The sequence below is a fragment of the Scleropages formosus genome, chromosome 2, assembly GCF_900964775.1.
Source record: "Scleropages formosus chromosome 2, fSclFor1.1, whole genome shotgun sequence".
NCBI lineage: Eukaryota > Metazoa > Chordata > Actinopteri > Osteoglossiformes > Osteoglossidae > Scleropages > Scleropages formosus.
In genome coordinates this window covers 38,506,612-38,532,132 of record NC_041807.1, presented here as the reverse complement: position 1 = coordinate 38,532,132, position 25,521 = coordinate 38,506,612, and the positions used below count along the sequence as shown (strand labels likewise).

At 44.1% G+C, this 25,521-nt stretch overlaps 2 protein-coding genes and 1 long non-coding RNA gene across 3 annotated transcripts; all 3 read left to right on the top strand.

Annotated features, from left to right (window-relative positions):
- Positions 1 to 1,966: 1,966 nt before the first annotated feature.
- On the top strand, positions 1,967 to 10,268 carry LOC114909232 (tumor necrosis factor receptor superfamily member 14-like; the record flags this gene model as incomplete). Its single annotated transcript, XM_029247057.1, has 7 exons — positions 1,967 to 1,994; positions 6,644 to 6,796; positions 7,883 to 7,985; positions 8,366 to 8,491; positions 8,586 to 8,741; positions 9,906 to 9,993; positions 10,136 to 10,268. Coding segments are annotated over exons 2-7 (672 nt in total), but the record flags the coding sequence as incomplete, so codon positions are not given.
- On the top strand, positions 10,269 to 12,123 carry LOC114909861 (uncharacterized). The gene is made up of 4 exons (XR_003797416.1): positions 10,269 to 10,329; positions 10,475 to 10,494; positions 10,632 to 10,679; positions 10,935 to 12,123. It is a non-coding gene; the product is annotated as an uncharacterized LOC114909861 (long non-coding RNA).
- Positions 12,124 to 15,967: 3,844 nt separating this feature from the next.
- On the top strand, positions 15,968 to 18,464 carry LOC108922362 (tumor necrosis factor receptor superfamily member 14-like). The gene is made up of 6 exons (XM_029247054.1): positions 15,968 to 16,021; positions 16,818 to 16,920; positions 17,056 to 17,181; positions 17,531 to 17,686; positions 18,082 to 18,169; positions 18,317 to 18,464. Exons 1-6 carry the CDS (start codon positions 16,004 to 16,006, stop codon positions 18,462 to 18,464), a joined length of 639 nt encoding a protein of 212 aa, XP_029102887.1. The 5' UTR covers positions 15,968 to 16,003.
- The last annotated feature ends 7,057 nt before the right edge of the window (positions 18,465 to 25,521 follow it).

The window sequence follows — 25,521 nt, the reverse complement described above, 5'->3', positions numbered from 1 at the left end:
ATATATGTACATAGTTGTGTGTGTGATATTTCGATTTGTTTGTTGCCATTCTGTTTATGCTCAGTGGTTAAGAGTGGAATTCTGGGGAGTTCTGGGGGTAACCCCTTAACCATGGGGTGCAGTAGAGGGGCTGCGAGTGGGCAAGGTGGATTCTCCAGTGTTAAGTACGACTTTTGTACTGTCTGAAGCCTCTTTGTTAAGATTGTTGAGGAAAGACATGTACGTGGTCAGTAAGAGCGCGTTTCTTTTACCTTTGACTCCTGAGCCGGTTTCTAGTAGTTCCATGTGGGATGCTGTCGTCTTGAGGCGGAGTTCAGTTACGTGTCATTTACTGATAAAGCGAAAGGGAAGAAACCAGAGCAGCTTTTACACCGGATCTGATCTTTGTTAAGTTTAAACTTGGGATATATATTTTTCTGCTATATAATATATAGACATAGTAGCTGCGTTAATATACAGAACTATTTCTGTGTAACCGCGTAGATAATTTCCAGTTAAAACTGTTAAACTTGGATACTTTTCCATTACTTACAGGCATCGAGCGATACGAGGATTCGGCGTCATCACAATTGGGTAAGAATCACTATAAATCATTATAAATTAACAAAATATGTGCTGTGTATGAATCTATGAAGTTCATGTTACATTAGTGTTCACTGCGGCACCTTTTCTTCTGTTTATACATTTTGTATTTTTTCTCTGAGATGTACGTCGTCGCTTATTTATGTACTGATATGTGGAGAAAAAATGTACTGTGTTTTACTGTATTGAACTTTTCCAGCGAATTGTGCAGTTTTACCACTACTAGTTGAGTAACTTCAGGCAGCTCACAGAGATCATGGCTTTTTAAACAGAAACATGATGAACATGAACATGTTGGTGAAAAATCATTATTAATCGATTTTCAGGAACTTGTCGTTTTGGTCCGGAGATTCGGCTATAAATGTAGGTTGGGGGACCGTGATGGAGAACAGGGCACACGGCAATGTACATTATTATGTAGGGTCACCAATTCACTTTAACACATGTGTTTGGACTACTGGAGGGAGAATCTGCACAATAAATACATATCCTTCAAATACGGAAATGAATTTTCATTGTCTGGAGCATAAGTTTTGACGTGGTTTCCAGAGACAACACACCAGACTCTTTGGGTAGTTTCTAAACACAAGTAGCTTTGTTCTTACAAAGTAACAAAGCCAGGTTGCTTTGTAGAGCAACTGGCAGGCAGTACCTTTTATACAGTTTTGGATTTAACGGACACTTTTTTTTTTATGTGGTCCAGATCCGATCCCCCTTGGATCTGGCCACTATTTGCGGCTGTTTCACTTACTAAATGTATCCAGAACAGCGTTTGAACATCTTTTTTTCTTCACCTTCTTCTTACCACCATCTGGCTCTTGCTCTGTAAATAAAGAAAATAAATACCAGCCGGGTCAAACAACTCGTGTGATTCTGTGAGTGAGTGCGATCACACACTAGTAGAGCAGGGATCTGTAATCTGTGTGTTCACACTGAAACTAAAAGTATCGGCAGATTAAATTCCAATGTTATTTGAGCATTGCGTACAAAGTGTGTGTAAAACAGGTTTGATCACAGAGTGAGCTTCTCACAGTACAATTCATATCAAGTGGTTTTAATCTATTTTTTCTTTTTATTTATTTGTATTTTCCCTCAAAGGTTTGCAGCTCTTTCCCAATTAATCTCTGAAGACAAACTGCAGTAAAAAGGCAATTTGATCACTTTCAATTTGTCTATAAACCTCAATTGTCCAGAGACCTCAGGTTAACTGCAGCACACAGGTCAAGAAGCCCTGATCTAGTGTGTGATTATACACAACACACACACTCTACACCTGCTCAGCCTTGTGCCCTGTGTTTGTAGGATAGGCTCCGGGCCACTGTGACCCTGACTTGGAGAAGCGGATTCTGGTCGAGCGAGAACAAGAACTGCAGTAAGTTGTATGTGCAGTAGGTGGAACTAAAATCCAAAAGGTATTTAGTTCACATCATGCAAAATGTTTTAAAAGCAACAGTAAAATTGCACCGTTTCTGTACATGATAAAACTAATGATATTGGGATTATTGTAAATTAGTAATAACTGTGGAAAATGTTTCACTTTCAATTCTCCCTTAAGTAAAGAATATAACAGAGACATTTGAAAAACATTAACCCCAGTTCTGAGTAGAGAGGTAAACTGGTCAAGGTTACAGTATAATTACAGTCCCAACAGCATTGTAAGACCATCTTTATTATTTGCTGACTTTTTTCCATGTACACTTGCTGACTTGATCTGAAAAAAGTTTTCACTCATTATGAAATGTACAAACATGACAGTGAATCTGTAATATGGTTATGGATAATAAACAAATAAAGAGAGAAAATTGAGGTCAATATGGTATTTGGGGCGGGTGGTGCAGCGGGCTTGGCTGTGTCCTGCTCTCTGGCAGGTCTGGGGTTTGAGTCCTGCTTGGGGTGCTTTGTGGCGCCCTGGCGTCCTGTCCAGGGTGTGTGTGTGTGTGTGTGTGTGTGTGTGTGTGTGTGTGGTATTTGCAGAAGCCCTTCATGAACTTTCTTAGTCTCCCCTGAGATGAGTGAATTGTATAAGTCATCAAAGTCCAGATGTCTGGTTGTGAAGAAGGTGGTTAATAATTAATAAGTTTTCCTTTCAAAAACCCCTTATGAAGGAAAAATCAAGGCGTCCGTTTACCCCGCCCGGTATGGGGTCACCAAGGCCCCACCCTGGAGCCAGGCCTGGGGGGGGGGCTCGCATGCGAGCGCCTGGTGGCCAGGTCTATGCCCACGGGGCCTGGCCAGGCTCAGCCCGAAGCCATGACGTGGAGCCGCTCTTCGGTGGGCTCACCACCTGCCGGAGAAACCGTAAGGGGCCGGTGCATTGTGATTTGGGCGGTGGTCGGGGCCGAGTGCCCGGCCGACCCAAACCTCAGGCGCCAACTCTGGTTTTTGGGACTTGGAATGTCACCTCACTGGCGGGGAAGGAGCCTGAGCTGGTGCGGGAAGTTGAGAGATACCGTCTAGATATAGTCGGGCTCACTTCCACCCACAGCTTGGGTTCTGGAACCACTCTACTCGATCGAGGGTGGACTCTCCACTATTCTGGCGTTGCCCAAGGTGAGAGGCGGCGGGCTGGTGTGGGCTTATTAATAGCCCCCCAGTTCAGCCGCCATGTGTTGGAGTCTACCCCGGTGAATGAGAGGGTCATCTCCCTACGCCTTCGGGTCAGGGAACGGTCTCTCACTGTCGTTTGTGCTTATGCGCCTAGCGGCAGTGTAGAGTACCCGGCCTTTTTAGAGTCCCTGGGGGGCGTGCTGGAAAGCGCTCCCACTGGGGACTCTGTCGTTCTACTGGGAGACTTTAACGCCCACGTGGGCAGCGACAGTGATACCTGGAGGGGCGTGATTGGGAGGAACGGCCTCCCTGATCTGAACCCGAGCGGTGAGTTGTTATTGGATTTCTGTGCTAGTCGCGGTTTATCCATAATGAACACCATGTTCATGCATAAGGGTGTCCACCAGTGCACTTGGCACCAGGACACCCTAGGTCGGAGGTCGATGATCGACTTCGTAGTCGTTTCTTCTGACCTTCGGCCATATGTCTTGGACACTCGGGTGAAGAGAGGGGCTGAGCTGTCAACTGATCACCACCTGGTGGTGAGTTGGATTCGATGGCGGGGGAAAAAGCTGGACAGACCTGGCAGGCCCAAACGCATAGTGAGGGTCTGTTGGGAACGTTTGGCGGAGGCCCCTGTCAGAGAGGTCTTCAACTCCCACCTCCGACAGAGCTTCAACCAGGTCCCGAGGGAGGTGGGGGACATTGAGTCCGAATGGACTATGTTCCGCTCCTCCATTGTCGGTGCGGCGGTTCGGAGCTGCGGCCATAAGGTCTCCGGTGCCTGTCGCGGCGGCAATCCCCGAACACGGTGGTGGACACCGGAAGTAAGGGATGCCGTCAAGCTGAAGAAGGAGTTCTATTGGGCCTGGCTGGCTCATGGGACTCCTGAAGCAGCTGACAGGTACCGACGGGCCAAATGGAGCGCGGCTCTGGCAGTCGCCGCGGCAAAAACTCGGGCTTGGGAGGAGTTCGGTGAGGCCATGGAGGAAGACTTTCGGTCGGCCTCAAAGAGATTCTGGCAAACCGTCCGGCGACTCGGAGGGGGGAAGCGGTGTTCCACGAACACTGTTTACAGTGGAAGTGGTGCGCTGCTGACCTCAGCTGAGGATGTTCTCGGGCGGTGGAAGGAGTACTTTGAGGATCTCCTCAATCCCTCCGACACGCCTTCCGTAGAGGAAGCTGAGGCTGGGGACTCGGAGGGGGACTCGTCCATTACCCTGGCTGAAGTTGCTGAGGTAGTCAAAAAACTCCTCGGTGGCAAGGCTCCGGGGGTGGATGAGATCCGCCCCGAGTTTCTCAAGTCTCTGGATGTTGTGGGGCTGTCTTGGCTGACACGCCTCTGCAGCATCGCGTGGAGTTCGGGAACGGTGCCTCTGGACTGGCAGACCGGGGTGGTGGTCCCTCTTTTTAAGAAGGGGGACCGGAGATTGTGTTCCAACTACAGGGGGATCACACTCCTTAGCCTCCCTGGGAAAGTCTATGCCAGGGTACTGGAAAGGAGAATCCGACCGATAGTCGAACCTCGGATTCAGGAGGAGCAATGCGGTTTTCGCCCTGGCCGTGGAACACTGGACCAGCTCTATACCCTCACTAGGGTGCTGGAGGGTTCGTGGGAGTTTGCCCAACCAGTCCACATGTGTTTTGTGGACCTGGAGAAGGCATTCGACCGTGTCCCTCGTGGCATCCTGTGGGGGGTACTTCGGGATTATGGGGTTCGGGGCTCGTTGCTACGGGCTGTTCGTTCCCTGTATGACCGGAGTAGGAGCTTGGTTCGCATTGCCGGCAGTAAGTCAGACCTGTTCCCGGTGCATGTTGGACTCCGCCAGGGCTGCCCTTTGTCACCGATTCTGTTCATTATCTTTATGGACAGAATTTCTAGGCGCAGTCAGGGAACGGAGGGTGTCTGTTTTGGTGGCCGCAAGATCTCGTCTCTGCTTTTTGCGGACGATGTGGTCCTGTTGGCTTCATCAAGTCAAGACTTGCAGCGTGCACTGGGGAGGTTTGCAGCCGAGTGCGAAGCGGCGGGGATGAGAATCAGCACCTCCAAATCCGAGGCCATGGTTCTCAGTCGGAAAAAGGTGGATTGCTCCCTCCGGGTTAGGGGGAGTTGCTCCCTCAAGTGGAGGAGTTTAAGTATCTCGGGGTCTTGTTCATGAGTGAGGGAAAAATGGAGCGGCAGGTTGACAGGCGGATCGGTGCGGCGTCCGCAGTAATGCGGTCATTGTACCGGTCTGTTGTGGTGAAGAGGGAGCTGAGTCGTAAGGCGAAGCTTTCAATTTACCGGTCGATCTACGTTCCTACCCTCACCTATGGTCATGAACTTTGGATCATGACCGAAAGAATGAGATCGCGGATACAAGCGGCAGAAATGAGTTTCCTCCGCAGAGTGGCTGGGTGCACCCTTAGGGATAGGGTGAGGAGCTCGGTCACCCGGGAGGAGCTCGGAGTAGAGCCGCTGCTCCTCCGCATCGAGAGGAGCCAGTTGAGGTGGCTCGGGCATCTGTTCCGGATGCCTCCTGGACGCCTCCCTGGGGAGGTGCTCCGGGCTTGTCCCACTGGGAGGAGGCCTCGGGGCAGACCCAGGACACGTTGGAGAGACTATGTCTCCCGGCTGGCCTGGGAACGCCTTGGGGTTCCCCCAGAGGAACTGGAGGAGGTGTGCGGGGAGAGGGAAGTCTGAAGTACTCTGCTCGGACTGCTGCCCCCGCGACCCGGCCCCGGATAAAAGCGGAGGAAGATGGATGGATGGATGAAGTTTTCCTTCCAGTTGATTTTTTTAAAATTATTATGACCAGGGACTGTACCTGGGAACAGCATGGTGGTGGCAGTGGTGGTGAAGAAGAAGTGAAACGCAGCCCTCGAATTTAGTTGCAGAAGAAGAATTTTTTCTGGTATTCAGTCATTGTTTACATGTTTTATTCAATATTGATGTATCAGAGATCAGTCCCCGAGGTCACAAATGCTGCTCTACTTACCTGCTGATGTATGAAGTATAATGAACTCCTGGGTGTTACATGATTGATTTGCTCACACTTGTCACTGGTTCATTTTAAACTTTCATGGATTCATGGTTTTACTGTTTATGGTATTATCGGGCTTTGCAGTTGCACAGTAACTGTTGAAAGGCCCAAAAAAGTTGATAGATTTTCAGTCCATTACATATAAGGAAGTAACAGAGCAAGTTAGTGTGGAACACACTCCATTTAGAAAATGCCACAAATGGTAAAACACACAATAGGTTACACAGCATTTCTTCTCTGCTTCATTTGACTTTTTTCAGCCCTTTCTGGGTATGGAGGCACAAAAGTATTTGAATTCATCATGTTCAGTCAATCTACATAGAGAATTGTCAATAGTGGAATCAGGCAATGTTCAGTGTGAAATAAAAGGAAAAACAGTGATCGTGGAGAAATGGGCTTAAGAAGCAGTCAAGTAGATACTGCAGGTAACAGAGACCATGTATCTCCTGGCTGAAATATAAATGTACTGAAATTAGTCTCTTTTTCCTCAGGTTGAAGAATGAACTTTTACAACTGATCGTGGTTGCAAAAGGATAAAAACGGCTTTGTATAAGATATTATTAAATTTACTTGCATTTATGGCCACTTCTCAAACACTTGAAATTTTTCCCTCAATGGATTTGGATATGATGTTCTACCAAGCGGTATGTAAGAATGATTGTCTTTTCTGTCTTTCAGTTAAGAACACTTACCTTGTGTGTGTTTGAGTCAAGTTATTGCAATTTTCTTTGCTTGAAAATAAAATGTACATATTAATAAGCTCTAGCTACCTCTGACTCCGCATAGAAGCCCACTGTCAATGTCAGTTAAATACTGTACTTTATAAACACTCTCTGCTGCATTCAGTGAATTAAGTGATTCTTGTCACTACATCCTTGGTCACAGTCTGCCTTCAAATAGTGTGGTGTGATGAATATGTTGTTTGAGGGATTCCAGCAAAGTTTATGTTAGTGCATTTTTTAAATATTATTTTACTAAACAAATCCTAGAAAATGCAGTACAGTGGACTCCTGGCTAACGACCACCCTGGTCTTCGTAGAAATGAATTAATCTTAATATCATCTTATTCACCAACCTGTGTCCTGCTGGTCAGCTGGTCTCGTTGTCCTATTTGGTCCCAGAGTTAAATCAGGGTTCGAGCGCCCAGTGCACCTCCCTCCAGGCTGCCCCTCCATACTGCAGCAGTTCAGTGTGCAGCAGCCCTTACTCTCAACCAATTAGATTTATAGAATTTTATGCAAATTAGTGACAATAGCTGGAGCTGTACTCAGAAAAGACCACAAATATTTTATCATAGCACCAAGAAAACTTGCCCAGTATCTGAGAGCAGAACCTTTTAGAAAAGTCAGAGTGAAAACACCTTCTGATTAACATCCCAGGTGAAGAGTCAGTTTAACAAGGTACCACTCAGGTGGGACAGTGTGAAGACAGCAGAGGTGTCACCACAAAAAAGTGATATTGTTGTGATTACAGTGTGAATGATATTGATATTCTCCAATGGGGGGATAAATCTTCCATATTTTTTTTTTACTGTGGTTAATAATGAAACCCTTCAACTGGTGCATTCCTTACAAAGCTGAAGTGTCCTTTAATAACATGCAAACATCTTATTCTCTGCTTCATGTGGTTTCACCATAATGGCTTCAATGTTTTGCAACACACTCCACCATTTATTGATTTGATACCTGTATATAATATATTTAAACTGAAATGTTTTCTTCTGTCCTCAGATATGTGCAGTGTTTCTTATGATTTTAAAATCTACCTTATGTTCTCCATGTGATCGGGCTGAATATGAAACAAATGGAGAATGTTGCCCCATGTGTTCACCTGGTAAGTTGTAGTTTGATTATTCTGCAGCCCATACAATGTCTGAAAACGTTTGTCCCAAGTAGAGTAACGGCAAACCAGAGCCTAACCCGACAACACAAGGCGTAAGAGGGAGGGGACACACTCCGGACAGGACATCAGGCCATCACAGGGCACCTCAAGCAGGACTTGAACCCCAGACCCACCAGCCAGGAAGCCTGAGCTAAACCCACTGCACCACTGGACCCACACCCAGTGTACATTGGATCGATGCATAATAATATACATAATTCATAGATAACATACAATCGACATTTGATCTCTGGATTACAGATACATCTTCCCAGGTGGGAAACACTGTGAAACAATCAGAAAACATTTATTTATTTATTTATTTTTTTTAGGCACTCGGGTTTACAGACACTGTACAGAGTTCACCAGTACTTCATGTGTGCCATGTATTGGAGCCACTTTCACCAACAGACCAAATGGTCTGAGTTACTGCTTTCCCTGTGCAGTGTGTGACCAAGGTGAGAAGTCATGTTTCAAATTAACCACTTTTTTGTAAATTTGACTAATTTATTTTACAATCTGTCATGGATATTATTGATTTTGCTTTGATAGGTCTTGGTTTAAAGACAATGACGGAGTGTACAGCCTCTTCAGACACAGTGTGTGGAGTCCTGGAAGGGAACTATTGTACTGATCCTTATGAGGGAGGATGTAGAGCAGCACGGAAACACACAACCTGCAAACCTGGAGACTTCATCAAACACCCTGGTCTGATATGCTTAAATCCGTTTGATTTGTAATCTTACTAATTTGTAATGTAATTTCAATTTCTTTCCAAACAATTATTGCGCAAAAACTCACTTTTTGCATTATGAATTTTATTTAAATTTTTATTCATTGCATATTTTATTGTAAATTTTTATTTATTGTTTTTAGTTGGAGGGGGACGCGGTGGCGCAATGGGTAGGACCGGGTCCTGCTCTCCAGTGGGTCTGGGGTTTGAGTCCCGCTTGGGGTGCCTTGTGACGGACTTGCGTCCCGTCCTGGGTGTGTCCCCTCCCCCTCCAGCCTTACGCCCTGTGTTGCCGGGTTAGGCTCCGGCTCCCCGCGACCCCATATGGGACAAGCAGTTCAGACGATGTGTGTGATGTGATGTGTTTTTAGTTGTCATCTATGTCACATTGTATTCCTGGGTAAAAGCTATTTCACTCCGATGTATGCAAAACATTTTAAAAGCAACAGTAAAATTGTACCGTTTCTGTACATGATAAAACTAATGATATTGGGATTATTGTAAATTAGTAATAACTGTGAAAAGTGTTTCACTTTCAGTTCTCCCTTAAGGAAAGAATATAAGAGAGACATTTCAAAAACATTAACCCCACTTCTGAATAGAGAGGTAAACTGGTCAAAGTTACAGCATAATTACAGTCTCAACGGCATCGTAAGACCATCTCTATTATTTGCTGACTTTTTCCATGTACGCTTGCTGCCTTGATCTGAAAAAAAGTTTTCATTCATTATGAAATGTACAAACATGACTGACAGGGAATTTATAATACAATTATGGATAATAAACAAATGAATGATTGAAAACTGAGGTAAATATGGTATTTGCAGGGGGGCGCGGTGGCGCAGTGGGTTGGACCAGGGTCTTGCTCCCTGGTGGGTCTGGGGTTTGAGTCCTGCTTGGAGTGCCTTGTGGCAGACTGGCGTTCTGTCCTGGGTGTGTCCCCCCCCCTCCAGTCTTACGCCCTGTGTTGCCGGGTTTAGCTCCGGCTCCCCGCGACCCCGTATGGGACAAGCGGTTCAGAAAGTGTGTGTGTGTGTGTGTGTGTGTGTGTGTTCCAAACATATTGTGGAAGTGACAGTAAACTTCACACATTGAGTTTAGGGTTTGGTAAATTTTTTTTGTTTGTTTTACTATTATAGGAACAGACTCTACTGATACTGAGTGTGAGATCTGCCCTGAAAACTCTTTCTCATCTGGGTCTTCTACCTCCTGTACACCACACACAGAGTAAGTCTGTCATTATTCTTGTTTTTGTCATTATCTCCTTAGTTTTTATTTAATTGCATAAATCAAAAATGCAACAAATTTTCTGTTCAATGTGTATGAAGTATATAATACATAATGTATATATTTAAATGAATTTTCACAGCTGTCAATCCAAAGGACTTCCCACAGTGAAACCAGGAGACAGTGTGTCTGATTCTCAGTGTGGAGAGAAGAATTGGGCTCCTCTGATAGTTTGGATTGTAGTTGGAATAATTGTAGTGTTATTTCTAGTTGGAGGAGGAGTAACACTGTACAAATCAGGGTTCTGTTCAAAGAAAAACAACCTCAGTAAACCAGGTAAGACAATTTTAATGACTTTGTATATACAAAGACTGTCCGTTAAAAATTTACCAAATAACCTTTAGTTTTTGCATTAACACTGAAATTAGCTATTCAAATAGACATTGAGATAGAACAATCTAACACTTCATTCTTTTTTTAGGGCCCTTACAACAAGATCAGGTTTGTTTTAATGTGTTTTTTCCAGTTTATTGTCCAATATTTCACAACATGTTTTATCATCTATATACTACTCTGGATTAAATTTTCTTTAAACTTGGTACAATTAACAATAATTCAGTGTTCTACTGTTATAACAGGAATGCCAACTGCAGCAATCAGAAGAAAGTGAAGTTGTTCATAAACAAGTAAGAAATTGTATCATTAAATTATTAAAAGAAATTATCCATTGACTAAATGTGGCTTCTGGGGGGTGCGGTGGCGCAGGGGTTTGGACCGGGTCCTGCTCGTGACTTCTAGTTCATATTAGTCTTTAGTTGATATTGGCTCCGAAAAGACATCTTTAAAGTTTTAATATAATTACATTACTGCTCATAATTGGTACTGTTACTAAGTTGATATTGTGCTGCTTTTCTTTAAAATCTCATTGTTTCTTCCCCCAGATTCCAGATCAGATCCGCATAAATTTGATAACAAACCAACAATATTTCGCACAGGATTAAATACCTCACCTCAGCCTGTTGAGCAGAGATCAGACAGTGAAGATGTGACAGCTGGTGTTTTCGAAGCAGAATGAGAAGGCTGTTAAGCCCATGAAATATCATCCACTCACTCATTACCCATAACCACTTATCCTAAGGTAGGGTTCCTACAGTCTACTCAACTGACCAGGCTACTCCATGTTCACCCTGGACAGGATGACAGTCCATCACAGGACAGTGACACACGCACAAAGTGCAATTAAGTGTCACCAATCTACCCGAAGCATGTTTTCGGACTGTGGGAGGAAACCTGAGCACCTGCAGGAAACCCACACAAACATGGGGAGAACATGCAAACTCCAAGAGTGAACTAAGCAAACCTACATCACGTTGTTCAGTCCAGGTGCTGGAAGTTGTACCTGCTGACACCCTCTTCTGAAGTATTATTTTGTGAAATGTTTTTCTGGAGTTTTTATAAATTGCTTCACATAGAGTTTTTTAAGAATTTTGCAACATATGAATCATGGAACACAATACTGTAGACAAATGGAATTAGAGAAATGGGATTAATTCCAGTTACATAATTATGGATGACACATGTATGGAGATTAACGGTTTCAAGTTAGAAAATGCCAATTAGAAGTTCTTCAGAATCTTTGAAAAGCATAATTAATGGAAATACCATGACTTATGACCGAACTAGTCACGTGACATCATCTTGGGACAAAGTTTAACACCATCTGTAGCACAGTCACTGGCACATGCAGTTTTATACTCTACAAATCACCTGAAATGCATGTCTTTGGGCAGAAACCAACATGAATGTAGAGAGAACATGCAAAGTGAACAGGTTGAGCTGGACTGATACCCCCATCCAAATGTAGAGGTGAGGCAGTAATGCCCTTTTTTTTAAAAAAATTAGGACAACTCGTGGTCTCATAGATTGAGTTATGTCTGAAGGATCTAGGCTCAGATCCCTGTGTCTGCCATTATCCTGAACTGTTACAGTAAAAAAACTACCCGGAATTAATGGTATATCAGTGTAAAAAGATGTAGAGAAAAACAGGAGTGAGTCCTCATTGACTAGTTTCACCTGTTATACCTCTGTGATCATGTCCCCATTTTGACTGTCCAAAACATGTCAAGTTGTACGTGGAATTTATTGACATTATTTTCTTTAATTTCTTTTGTTTTACTGTTCTGTTATTTGTAATAAAAGTTTAAACATTAAGTGCTGTACATATGTTTTTGTGAACCTTTGTAAAATGTACAGTGTGGAATAGCTATGAAAGCGCTGAAGGAGTGCAGGTAAACAACTGTACAGTATTATAGAGTAAATAATGAAGGAAACAACCTTGTTATGTTGCATTACAACCAATATGAAATACAGGATAACTGTATCCATTTGAATGTGGAATTTGGTGATGTTTCAGTAAAAATGGGTCTTAATTTTGACACTCAGCAACACATAAAAATGTTTGGCCTTGAAACTAATACAAATTATGTCTTCAGTTTATTCAAGTTCACCTTATGATAAGGTTTTGTGTGATGTAAATGTTAAAATTTTGTGATTAGAAATTACTAATTATTGTATAAACCTTTATGCACCCACTTGTTTGGTGAACATTGGCTCATATGGTGGAAAGTAAATTAGTTGTACTTTAGAATCACACATTTGCATCTTAGTCTCTTTCTGAGTATGAAATGCACACATTGTGTTTTTCTGAGATGTAAGTCGCTTTGTAGAAAATATTTTCTAAATGAATAAATGTAAATATATGTAAATATTTGTCTGAAGGACCCAGGTTCAAATCCCTGTACCTGTTATACTCTGAACTGACAGTAAAAAATTACTCAACTGTATGAATGAGTAAATCATTTAAAGAAGCTTAAGTAGCTGTATTACAAAGGAAGAGCTAAATTAACATTTTCACTCAGCAACTTACATGAAAGCTCAGGGTTGGATCAGAGGTGCGCTTCCTTCCTAACCCAGCAACACAGGGTGGAGGAGATACACCCAGGCCAGGATGCCAGTCCATTACAAGGAACCCTAGGTAGGACTCAAACCCCAGACCCACCAGAGAGCAGGATCAGGCCAAACCTGCTGCGCCACTGCACACCTCTCTCAGCCAGTAAGATTTATATAATTTTCACTTAGGTTCTCAGTCCAATTTGACCTGATCACTTTAAACATAAGAATGAATTTAGGTTTATGAAATTTTTAACTAATTTTGTTGTCACTTTATATTGGTGAACGGTAGATAAATAGTGCTTATTTGAAATGTTTTATCAAAATTATCTGAAATGTTAGGGACACTTAAAAATTTGTTCAGGAGAGGGTCTTTACATTTGTATTTACATTTGTTCATTCAGCAGAAACTTTTCGGCAAAGCGACATACATCTCAGATCAGTACGGATCAGAGCATTTATATGTTACAGTGCACATCACATCAGCTAAAGTATAAGTCGGTTAACGTAATCAGAAATTACATTCAAACACCCTTCATGAATGTAAACTGAGAAGAAATGGTATGTCGCTGTGATACGATGATGGAAAACATTGTTACAACTTCATCAAAATGTATTATTCCATTGCGTTAGCTCCGAGGGGGCATGTGGTGCCGCGGCGGGTTTGACCAGCGCCTCGCCGTGCGGTGGGCCTGGGGTTCGAGCCGTGCTTGGACGCACAGCGGCTGTGTACTTCCCCTTGTGTTCGCTTAACATGCAGAGGAAGGACCTGAAAACCCACATCTCTTCCTGCCTTGAGCTACCTCGAAAACGCTCTGGGTCAGATTTGACTCGGCACCTTCCATGTATTAAATATCACAGTCGTGGAATTCTGCCTCGACGTGATTGGTGTTCAGCACTTGACAGCACAACTAAAAATTCTTGTATCTCCAGTCAATTCACCAACACTAACTGGTGTATTTCCCAACTGTCCAAAAAAGTGCTGTGTTCAAGTTCTGTAAATGAATTTTAAAAAAAAAAGAAAATGAAAGCGAAAGAATTTCCACACTGGAGGGGTTGAACTTCAGCACGTTGATAAGATAACAGAATTCGGAGAAGGACAAAACAGAAAAAGTTTTACACTCTACACTGTTTTTATTAAATGAATACTTCAGAAGATGCTAGAACAGGACTGCTACCCTGGAAGGGAGACACACACACTCAGGTGAGACTGAGTTCTAAAAGTGGGTTTAAACTTAAACATCCAAAGCAGGTGGAACTGCTGTAGTAAATATTACAGTATAACGCAAATCCACATTTACACAGTTTACTATCGGAGTGACAGGGCTGCAACATTTTGAATATCGTCGTTCCGAGTTTGAGTTCAGCTACATGTCATTTCCTGACAGCGAAAGGTAGGAAACCAGAGCAGGTTTCACAGTCTATGGTGCTGTCTGATCTTTGTTAAGGGAAAACTTGGGATTTATTTGTCTGCTATATAGCAGCTGTGTTAATATAGAAAAGAGAACTATATTTCTGTGTAAGCGTGTAGATAATTTCCAGTTAAGACTGTTAAACTTGGACACTTTTCGGTTACAGATATCGAGCGATACGGGAGGATTCGGCGTCATTTAACAATTTAAGGTAAGAATCACTATAAATCCATTGTAAACAAAATATGTGCTGTGTATGAATCTATATGAGGTTAATATACATGTGTTCACTACTGCAGCTTTTCTTCTGTTTATAGTTTGTATTTTTTTTTCTCTGAGATTTACGTTGAGGAAATGTATATTTTACTCTTTTGAACTTCTCCTGTGAATTGTTCACAGTTTTACTCCCTCTTTGAGTAACATTCTGAAGGCAGATCACAGAAATCATTGCTTTTAAACAGCAACATGTTGGTAAAAATGAATGAATTGTCATTAACTCGCCATGATGGTCCGGAGCCTCTAGGGTGAGACAGGACACACAAATTCACCTGTGGAATTTCAGTTTCACTTTGGTTTTTCCCTTCAGAGACAGTTGTGTTGTTCTGTTTCGAGCTCTCCCTGGTTGGAAATACATTAGAAATGGTTTTCTTTCATTTTGAAAGTACCTGTAGTCTTTCTGAGTACCGTATTCTTATGATGGTATTCTCCAACTCACATGTGGAAGAATTTGGGTGCTGCAGCAAGTAGCTGCTGTCTCATAGCAATTAGGGGGTGCAAGAGGGCATGGGTTCAATCCCCCCTCAATCTGTGCCAATTTGCTCTGGTCTGATCCCACAGTCCAAAAAGATGCTTTTGCATTTCACTCTCAAGATTGTGGGAAGTTCGCAGTATAGAGAACGTGTGCAAAACTTTTACCCTGTTTACTCTCTGGTAATAAACTGGTGTGCTTCAATGCAGCTTTAACACTGTTGGTGTTTCTGTTCTTTACTCTGACAGGCAGTGTAAATATTCCTATTTACTGTGTCCTGCAACTCTGATTCTATTTCAGTATGGACTTTTTATTCTTCATAGCGATGACGAATACAGAAAGTCCACATCTAGAAGGAGCATTTAGTGTCAATATGAACAGTCGTGTCGAAACGGGCCAATAATGTGGTAAATTAATGTCGTTGTGTGTAAACTCGCAGTAGAATAATTATAAATACCAGTTTATGTACCAAAGGTTAGTAGAGGGTGAAAGAGACACTCAGGTCCAACGGGCAGTGTAGTTTGTATGACGGAGAACATTTTAAAAGTGAAAGTGAAATTAAAGTGTTTTCTGTACGTTATAATTGCTTTTAGGGTTAAGGAATAAGCAGTTCAGTTATCATGTCTACAAGTTTAAGTTCAGTGTGAAATAAAAGAAAAAACAGTGATTGTGGAGAAATGGGCTTAAGAAGCAGTCAAGTAGATACTGCAGGTAACAGAGACCATGTATCTCCTGACTGAAATATAAATGCACTGAAATGAGTCTCTTTTTCCCCAGGCTGCTGAATGAACTTCGCACTGTTGCAAAAGGATAAAAACAGCTTTATATGAGATATTATTACTTAACTCCCATTTATGGGTGCTTATCAAACAATTGATATTTTTTCCCAGTGGAATTGCATATGATGTTCTACCAAATGGTATGTAAGAATAAATGTCTGTTTAATTTAAGAGAGAAGTTCTCAAGTTAATAACACTGACCTTGTGTGTAGTGACTCCTCAGACTGTTTAATATTCTATTTGTTAGAAAATCACGTTCAGCTTTAGCTACCACTGACTCCCCACAGAAAACAGCTGTCAATGTCAGTTAAATACTGTACTTTTTAAACACTCTGCTACTTTCATTGAATGAAATGATTCTTGTCACTACATTCTTGGTCACAATCTGGCCTCAAATAGTGGGTGTGATGAATATTTGGTTTGTGGGATTCCATCTGATTTTATGTTAGTGAAATTTTCTTATTATTTTACAGACAAATCCCAGACAATGCAGTAATCACAAAACACCACTAATATTTAATTATAACACAAAGGGAACTTGTACAGTATCTAAGAGCAGAGCCTTTTAATGAAGTCATACTGAAAACACCTTCTGATTAATCTCCAAGATGAGAATTCACCTTAACAAGGTACCAGTCAGATGGGTCAGTATGAAGACAGCAGAGGTGTCACCACAAAAGATGGATATTGTTGTGATTTCAGTGTGAATGATACTGATATTTTCCAGTGAGGGGAAAAAATCTTATTTTTACTGTGGTTAATAATAAAGCTCTTGGTCTGGTATTTCTTACAAGGTGGAAGTGTCCTTTAATAACATGCGTGCATCGTATTCCGTGCTTCGTGTGGTTTCATCAATGGTTTGCAACATACTCCACCATTTATTTATTTTGTACCTGTATATAATGTTTAAACTGAAATGTTTTCTTCTGTCCTCAGATATGTTCAGTGTTTCTTCTGATTTTAAAATCGAACTTATGTTCTCCATGTGATCAGGCTGAATATGAAATAAATGGAGAGTGTTGTCCCATGTGTTCACCTGGTAAGTTGTGTTTCATTATACTGCAGCCCCTCTAATGTCTATACAGTGTACAGACACTTGATTTGCGGATCACAGGTACATATTTTCTGTCGGAAAAGGGTGTGAAATAATCAGCAGACATTCACTTTTCTTTAGGAACCCGAGTTTACAGACACTGTACAGCGTACACCAGTACTTCCTGTGTACCATGTATCGGATCCACTTTCACCCACAAACCGAATCATCTGATTCACTGTGTTCCTTGTACGGTGTGTGAAGAAGGTGAGAAGTCATGTTTCAAATCAACCACTTTTTTGTACAAATTAATTGTACAATCTATCATGGATATTCTTGATTTTGCATTAAAAAAAAAAAAAATTGGTAGGAGGGTATAAGGATTTATCTCTCCTGTGTTTTATGCACCTACTTGAGCAATGAACCTCAGTACAGCAAGTGGTAGGGAAAAAACACTACTTGGTTTACTTGAGTTACACATCTGCAGCCATGTCTCTTTCTCTTAATGTAATGCATGAATTGTACTTTTGATGAGATGTAAGTCGCTTTGGACAAAAGCATCTGCTAAATGAATAAATTTAAAATTTTAACAATGTAAATGTAAATGCATCAACAGGTCTTGGTTTAAAGACAGTAAAGGAATGTACAGCCTCTTCAGATGCAGTGTGTGGAGTCCTGGAAGGGAACTATTGCACTGATTCCTATGAGGGAGGATGTAGAGCAGCAAAGAAACACACAACCTGCAAACCTGGAGACTTCATCAAACACCCTGGTCTGCTATGTTCATGTGTTTTAACGCCATCTGTTTGATTTATGATCTTGCAAATTTGTAATATAGTCTCCATTTTGGGCTTTGATAAAATATTTTCTTTGTTTTACTGTTATAGGAACAGACTATACTAACACCGTGTATTACTTCTTTCCAAACGATTACTGCAAAAAACTCACTTTTTGCATTACGACTTTTGACTCGATTTAGATTTCCATTCATTGAACAATATATTATATATTTCTATTTATTGTTTTTACTTGTCCTCTGTCACATCATGGTCCTGGAAAAATGCTGTTTCGCTCAGATGTATGTTCCAAACATACTGTGGAAGTGAGAATAAAGTTGACATTGATTTTAAGGTTTGGTAAAATATTTTTTTTCTTTAACTATTATAGGAACAAACTCTACTGACACTGTGTGTGAAATCTGCCCTGAAAACTCTTTCTCAGATGGATCTTCTACCTCCTGTACACCACACACAGAGTAAGTCTGTCGTGATTCTTGTTTTTTTCATTATCTCTTTAGTTTTTATTTAATTGGATAAAGGAAAAATGCAGTTAATTTTGTGTTCAATGTGTATGAAGTATATAATATACAGTATAATGTATATATTTAAATGTATTTTCACAGCTGTCAATCCAAAGGACTTCCCACAGTGAAACCAGGAGACAGTGTGTCTGATTCTCAGTGTGGAGAGAATAATTTGGGTCCTCTGATAGTTGGGACTGTAGTTCTAATAATTTTATTGTTATTAGCAATTGGAGGAATAACACTGTAAAAATCACAGTTCCGTCCAAAGAAACAACTCCAGTGAACCAGGTAAGAAAATAGTAATGACTTTATATATACAAAGACTGTCCATTAAAAATTGACCAAATTACCATCGGTTTTTCCATTAACACTGAAATTAAACTGACATTGAGATAGAATGAATCTAACATTTTATTCCTTTTTGTAAGACCCTTACTACAAAATCAGGTTTGTTTTAATATGCTTTTGCCAATTTACTGTCCAATATTTCACAACATATTGTATTATCTATGTGCTACTCTGGACTAATTTGGACAGTGAAGAAACAACTGAGAAATTGTTTTTTCAGAGGCAATATCAATTGCTGATACATCTTTAAAGTTTTAATATAAATACATTACTGCTCATTATAGTTACTGTTACTAAGTTAATATTGTGCTGCTTTTCTTTAAAATCTCTTTGTTTCTTTCTCCAGATTCCTGCTCAGATCCTCATAAATTGTGAAACAAACCAACAAACGATATTTTGCAGAGAATTACATACCTCACCTCAGCCTGTTGAGCAGAGATCAGACAGCGAAGGTGTGACGACTGGTGTTTTCAAGGAAGACTGGGAAGGCTGTTAAGCCCATGAAATATCATCCACTCACTCATGACCCCTAACTGCTTATCCTAAAGTAGAGTTCCTGCAGTCTGGAGACCATCCTGGAAGCACAAGGCACCAGGCTACTCAATGTTCACCCTGGACAGGATGACAGTCCATCACAGGACAGTGACACATGCACGAAGGGCAATGAAGTGTCACCAATCTACCCGAAGCATGATTTTGGACTGTGGGAGGAAACCTGAGCACCTGCAGGAAACCCACACAAACATGGGAAGAACATGCAAACACCAAGAGTGAACTAAGCAAACCTACATCGCGTTGCACAGTCCAGGTGCTGGAAGTTGTACCTGCTGACACCCTCTTCTGAAGTATTATTTTGTGAAATGTTTTTCTGGAGTTTTCATGAACTGCTTCACATAGAGTTTTTTAAGAATTTTGCAACAGATTAATTATGGAACGCAACACACACACACTGACTGAAACCGCTTGTCCTAAGTAGGGTTGCAGCAAACCGGAGCCTAATCCGACTCGAACCCCTGACCCGCCGCAGAGCAGGACCCAGCGAAACCAGCTGCACCATCGAAGCCCCCAGTTTCAAATCAGAAAATGACAGTTAAAAGTTCTTCAGATTCTTTGAAAAAAGCATAATTAATAGAAATACCATGACTTATGACCAAATTGGTCATGTGACATCATCTTGGGACAAAGTTTAACACAGTCACTCACACAGGCAGTTTTATATTGTTCAGAACACCTGAAATGCATGTCTTTGGACAGAAACCAACATGAATGTAGAGAGAACATGCAAAGTGGACAGGCTGAGCTGGACTGAAAGTCACATCCAGATGTAGACGTGAGGCAGTTATGCCAATTTTTTTTTTTTTTTTTTAAATTAGGACAACTTGTGGTCTCATAGATTGAGTTATGTCTGAAGGATCCAGGCTCAGATCCCTGTGTCTGCCATTATCCTGAACTGATACAGTAAAAAAAAACGACCGAGAATAAATGGGTAAATCAGTGTAAAAAGATGTAGAGAAAAACAGGAGTGAGTCCTCATTGACTAGTTTCACCTGTTATACCTCTGTGATCATGTCCCAATTTGGACTGTCCAAAACATGTCCATTTGTACATGGAGATAATTTATTTACATTGTTTTCATCAATTTCTTTTGTTTTACTGTTCTGTTATTTTTAAGAAAAGTTTAAACATTAAGTGCTGTACATATGTTTTTGTGAACCTTTGTTAAATGTGCAGTGTGGAATAGCTATGAAAGAGCTGAAAGAGTGCAGGTAAATAGCCGTACAGTATTATAGAGTAAATAATGAAGGAAAACCTGGAACTTTGTTATGTTGTACTATAATCAATATGAACTATAGGATAACTATCTATTTGAATGTGGAATTCGGTGATGCTTTAATAAAGGGGTCTTGATTTTGGCACTCAGAAATGCAGAAAATTCTTTGACCTTGAGTTCCATTTATTTATTGTCATTTCTTTATTTTATTTTATGTTTAGTTTAGTGTTAGACTCGACAGGTTAAAAAATTCTCCATTCATTATTTCTGCTAATTAAAATATATATTCAATAAATTCTAAAAACTGTCATGCGAATAATAAAATATAATAAAACAATAAGTGTCAATAAAACCAATATAAAGACTGCATGACAGAACCTTAAAAAAAAAATACCCCAAGGCTTAAAACCATAAATCATTAAAAGGAACTTACCCAGTAAATCTATCGTTCAAGATGGGGGGGGTCCCCTGGTCTGTTCCCAGGGTCTTACCATACACCTCACCTCCTGTTTTCTGGGTGTTTCCCTTTTCACAACACATCTCCTCTATTAACAGGAGTCAGGGCCAGAGGCTTTCGGGTTGTCAGGGTGCATTTCCCTGATGGAAGTCACTGAGGTAGTTGGTAAGCACTTTGTCAGTATTCTTGTACAACATCTGATTGGATGGGAGTTTTAGACATGGACTGTTTTATGGGTTCTGTCATGAAATTAGTGAGACTATGACAAGCTGGCTTTATCCTGTTTTTTTTTAATTTTTTTTTTTTAAAGTACAGAAAGGAGTGTGTCACCTTCTCCGCATCTGGCACCTCTGCGACACCTGCCGTTCCCTGATGGGAACGACTATAAAGAGGGAAGCCGAGGAAGTCCAGACGCGGAACCTTGTTTTGCCTCCTTGTTTCCCTGCAAACCGTATTACTGAGAGACCCATTATGACTTCGACCCTTTGCCTGTTTCTTCCTGACCACGTTCTTTGCCTAGCCCTTTCTACGACGTTTGCTGATCGCCTGACCCTCGCCTGCCCCTCGACTACGATTATGGATTCTGATTCGGCTTCCGTGCACGTCGATCCGAACACTCTGCACTTGAGTCCGTCCGCGCTACGCGCAACCGTGACAGAAGGTTCTGCCAGCTACCAGGACTCAGCAGAGTATGCGCAACTGCGTACAGCGCTCACCAAGCAAGGCGAGTTTTTGGGAATGCATTCCCAGTCGTTGCAGCGCATACAAGAAAATGTCGACGGATTAATCCAGGTCCTCCAAACCGGACGTATTCTCAACCCCGCCTTCCAGGGTGCACCCGCGACTCCTGCTGAGCCTGTCCCGCCCACACCCCTCGAGGCTTCGGGGACGGTCACAAGGATCGCGACCCCAGAGAGGTATGACGGTTCGCCCGATCAATGTCAGGACTTTCTGATGCAGTGCGAGTTGGTTTTTGAGTGTTCTCCACGCATGTATCAGACGGACGCAGCTAAGATCGCTTTTGTCCTGTCGTTGTTGATCGGTCCAGCCTGGGAGTGGGCCACCGCTGGGTGGCGCACTCGCCCTAGAACTACCTATGACATTCTCCGCGAAAAGTTCGAAGCGGTTTTTGACCACCCGCACGCGGGACGCGCGGCAGGTAATTATCTCATGCGTCTCACCCAGGGAAGTAGAAGCATGGCTGAGTACGCTCTTGAGTTCAGACCCCTCGCGGCCAAGAGTGGCTGGAACTCCCCTGCCCTCCTCACCTGCTTCTTCGAAGGGCTGAATCCCCGGATCCAGGACGAGCTCACGTACAGGGGTGAGGAGAGGGACTTCGACCGGTTTGTGGAGACAGCCATCGCCATCGACAATCTTGGCAGGAGTCGACAACCCCTGGGGACCAGCCCAGCAGAGGACCGGCTCCAGAAAGAAGAAAGGAGACAGCGCCAGGTGGGGAGACTGTGTCTCTATTGTGGGTCCCCGGAGCATCTCCGTGCGGCGTGCCCCAAGCGACCACCTCAGGGGACCTCCACAGAAACGAAGGCGAGTCCAGGGGAGCACCAGGGACAGCTACGTCTGCCGGTGAGTCTTTCTTGGGGGGCAAGCCGGGTGCAGACGAACGCCCTCATAGATTCCGGAGCCGCGGGCTGTTTCATGGATGTAGGCTTTGCCCAAGCGCACCATGTCCCTATTAAAACATGTGAAGTCACCCTGAGTGTGAAAGCCCTGGATGGTCAACCCCTGGGTGATGGGGTGGTTGATTCCCGGACGGCACCTCTCGTGCTCGAAAAAAGCGCGTGTCATCACGAGAAACTCACCTTCTTTCTGATCCGAGCTCCAGACACCCCTGTCATTTTAGGTTACCCCTGGTTGGCACGACATGACCCCGTCTTTAGGTGGAGTACCAAGGAGCTGGTTTCTTGGGGAGGATCCTGTCACGCATCCTGCCTCACGCTTCCTTGCCGGGCCACGTCGGTGGAAGGGGTAGAAGGCCTTCTCCCGCCGGTCATACCCCCGGACTATGAGGATCTACGAGAGGTCTTCAGCAAGGTCCGCGCCGCTGAACTGCCTCCTCACCGGTCCTGGGACTGTGCTATCGACCTCTTGCCAGGTACCACACCACCTCGGGGCCGGGTGTACCCCCTGTTGTTACCGGAACAACGGGCCATGCAGGAGTACATCAGGGAGGCCCTCGAAGCTGGTCTGATCCGGCCGTCAACGTCACCAGCAGCGGCGGGGTTCTTCTTTATCGGTAAGAAGGACGGGGGACTGAGGCCGTGCATAGATTACCGAGGGTTGAACGCCATAACGGTCAAGTACCCGCACCCCTTACCATTGATTACCTCGGCTCTGGAGGGGATCCATGGATTGACCTGGTTCTCGAAATTAGACCTCCGCAGTGCATATAACCTCATCCGGATCTGTGAGGGGGATGAATGGAAGACGGCCTTCTCCACTTCACTAGGTCACTATGAGTACAGGGTCATGCCCTTTGGTCTAGCTAATGCCCCCTCAGTTTTCCAAGCCTTTCTCAACCATGTGTTGTGCGATTTCCTTCATCACTGCGTCATCGTTTACCTGGATGATATACTGATCTACTCGAAGACCCAAGAGCAGCATATCCAACAGGTCCGGGCGGTCCTCAGGCAGCTCTTACAACATCGATTGTATGTGAAGGCAGAGAAGTGTGCATTCCACCAACGCCAAATCTCCTTCCTGGGCTACATCCTGAGCCAGGAGGGAGTTTCCATGGACCCCAGGAAGGTGGGTGCAGTAACCTCCTGGCCTCGACCTACCACGGTAAGGGCGCTCCAGCGCTTCCTTGGGTTCGCCAATTTCTATCGTCGATTCATCCGTAATTTCAGCACAGTAGCCGCACCCCTTACCGCGTTAACAGCAAGCAAGGACCGAAGACTCCCTTGGGGGGCGGAGGCGGAGAAGGCTTTCCAGGAGTTAAAAACACGGTTCACCTCCGCCCCCGTGCTGAAACAGCCGGACCCTTCCTTGCCGTTCGTGGTGGAGGTCGACGCCTCCTCGGTAGGGGTGGGTGCAGTCCTGTCACAGCGGCAAGGGGACCCTCCCAAGTTGTACCCCTGTGCCTTCTTCTCCAGGAAGATGACCCCTGCCGAGCGGAATTACGACATTGGGAACAGGGAACTCCTTGCTATCAAGCTCGCGCTTGAGGAGTGGCGTCACTGGCTGGAGGGTGCGGTCCATCCCTTTGTGGTACTCACGGACCACCGCAATCTAGAGTACCTAGAGACCGCAAAACGGTTGAACTCCCGCCAGGCCCGATGGGCCCTGTTCTTCACCCGTTTCCACTTTACTGTTTCTTATCGGCCAGTTTCCAAGAATGGAAAAGCTGATGCTTTATCGCGAGTTCATGACCCAGAACCACTGCCCCCCAACCCAGAGGAGATCCTACCCCAGGGATGCGTGGTGGGTCCGGTCCACTGGCAACTCCTCCAGGACATCCAAGAAGCCCAGGACAGCGAACCAGAACCGCCCGGGAGGCCAATCGACCATGCGTATGCCCCCAGTTCCTTCCGCGCAGCGGTGCTGAAATGGGCCCATGAGGCTCCGGAGGCCGGGCATCCCGGGATCCGCCGTACCCTATCCCTGGTCCAAAGACGGTTCTGGTGGCCCTCACTGGCCGACGATGTCAGGGACTTCGTCCAGGCCTGTGCCACCTGCGCTCAGACCAGGACCCTACCCGAAAAGGCAGCAGGTCTCCTACAACCCTTGCCTACGCCGACCCGACCCTGGACCCACGTGGCACTGGATTTCCTAGTGGACCTCCCGGTCTCAGAGGGTAAGACCGTGATCCTTTCCGTCATAGATCGTTTCTCTAAGGCTTGCAGACTGGTGCCCCTTCCGAAGCTGCCCACCGCTCTCGAGGTGTCGGAGGTCCTATTCGAGCAAGTCTTTAAACTCTACGGACTCCCCGAAGACATTGTTTCCGATCGAGGTCCCCAGTTCACCTCTCGGGTATGGAAGGCCTTTTGGAGCCGGCTCGGAGTGACGGTCAGCCTTACATCAGGATATCACCCGCAAGCCAACGGTCACGTGGAACGCTTGCAACAGGATGTTGCAAGGTTTCTCCGAGCCTACTGCTCCCAAAGGCCCCACCACTGGGCTCGCTACCTGGCCTGGGCAGAGTATGCCCACAACTCCGCGCCTCACACATCCACAGGTATGTCGCCCTTTCAGTGTGTGTTAGGCTACCAACCTGTCCTGTTCCCTAGTGAGACCTCTCCAAGTCCTGTTCTGGCTGTGGAGACATGGCATAAGGAGAGCACCCGCATCTGGAGGACGGTCCGGGCGCACCTGCTCCGCAGTGTGGAACGCCACAAACGTCAGGCTGACCAGCACCGGCGCACCCTTTCGTTCTTGCCTGGACAAAGAGTTTGGCTCTCCACCCGAGACCTTCACCTGAAGACCCCCTCCAAGAAACTCGGGTCCCGCTACATCGGCCCTTTCAAGGTAGTGCGTCGTGTCACGCCGGTTACCTACCGCCTTCAGTTACCTCCTGACCTCCGAGTGCACCCAACATTGAATGTTTCCCTCCTGAAACAGGTTGGGGTGTCCTTGCATCAGCCACCAGTAGAAACAACCTCACCACCGTCGACACTACCCCTCGCAGGGGACGATGTCTACACAGTCCGAACCCTGCTAAACTCCCGCCGACGGAGAGGTCGACTACAATATCTGGTGGATTGGGAGGGG

Bases quoted from the DNA above. Each gene is read 5' to 3' on its own strand.
- LOC108922362 (XM_029247054.1), top strand. The intron at 16,921-17,055 runs GTAAGTTGTGTT...ACTTTTCTTTAG, and splicing joins TTGTCCCATGTGTTCACCTG to GAACCCGAGTTTACAGACAC. The intron at 17,687-18,081 runs GTCTGCTATGTT...TAACTATTATAG, and splicing joins AGACTTCATCAAACACCCTG to GAACAAACTCTACTGACACT.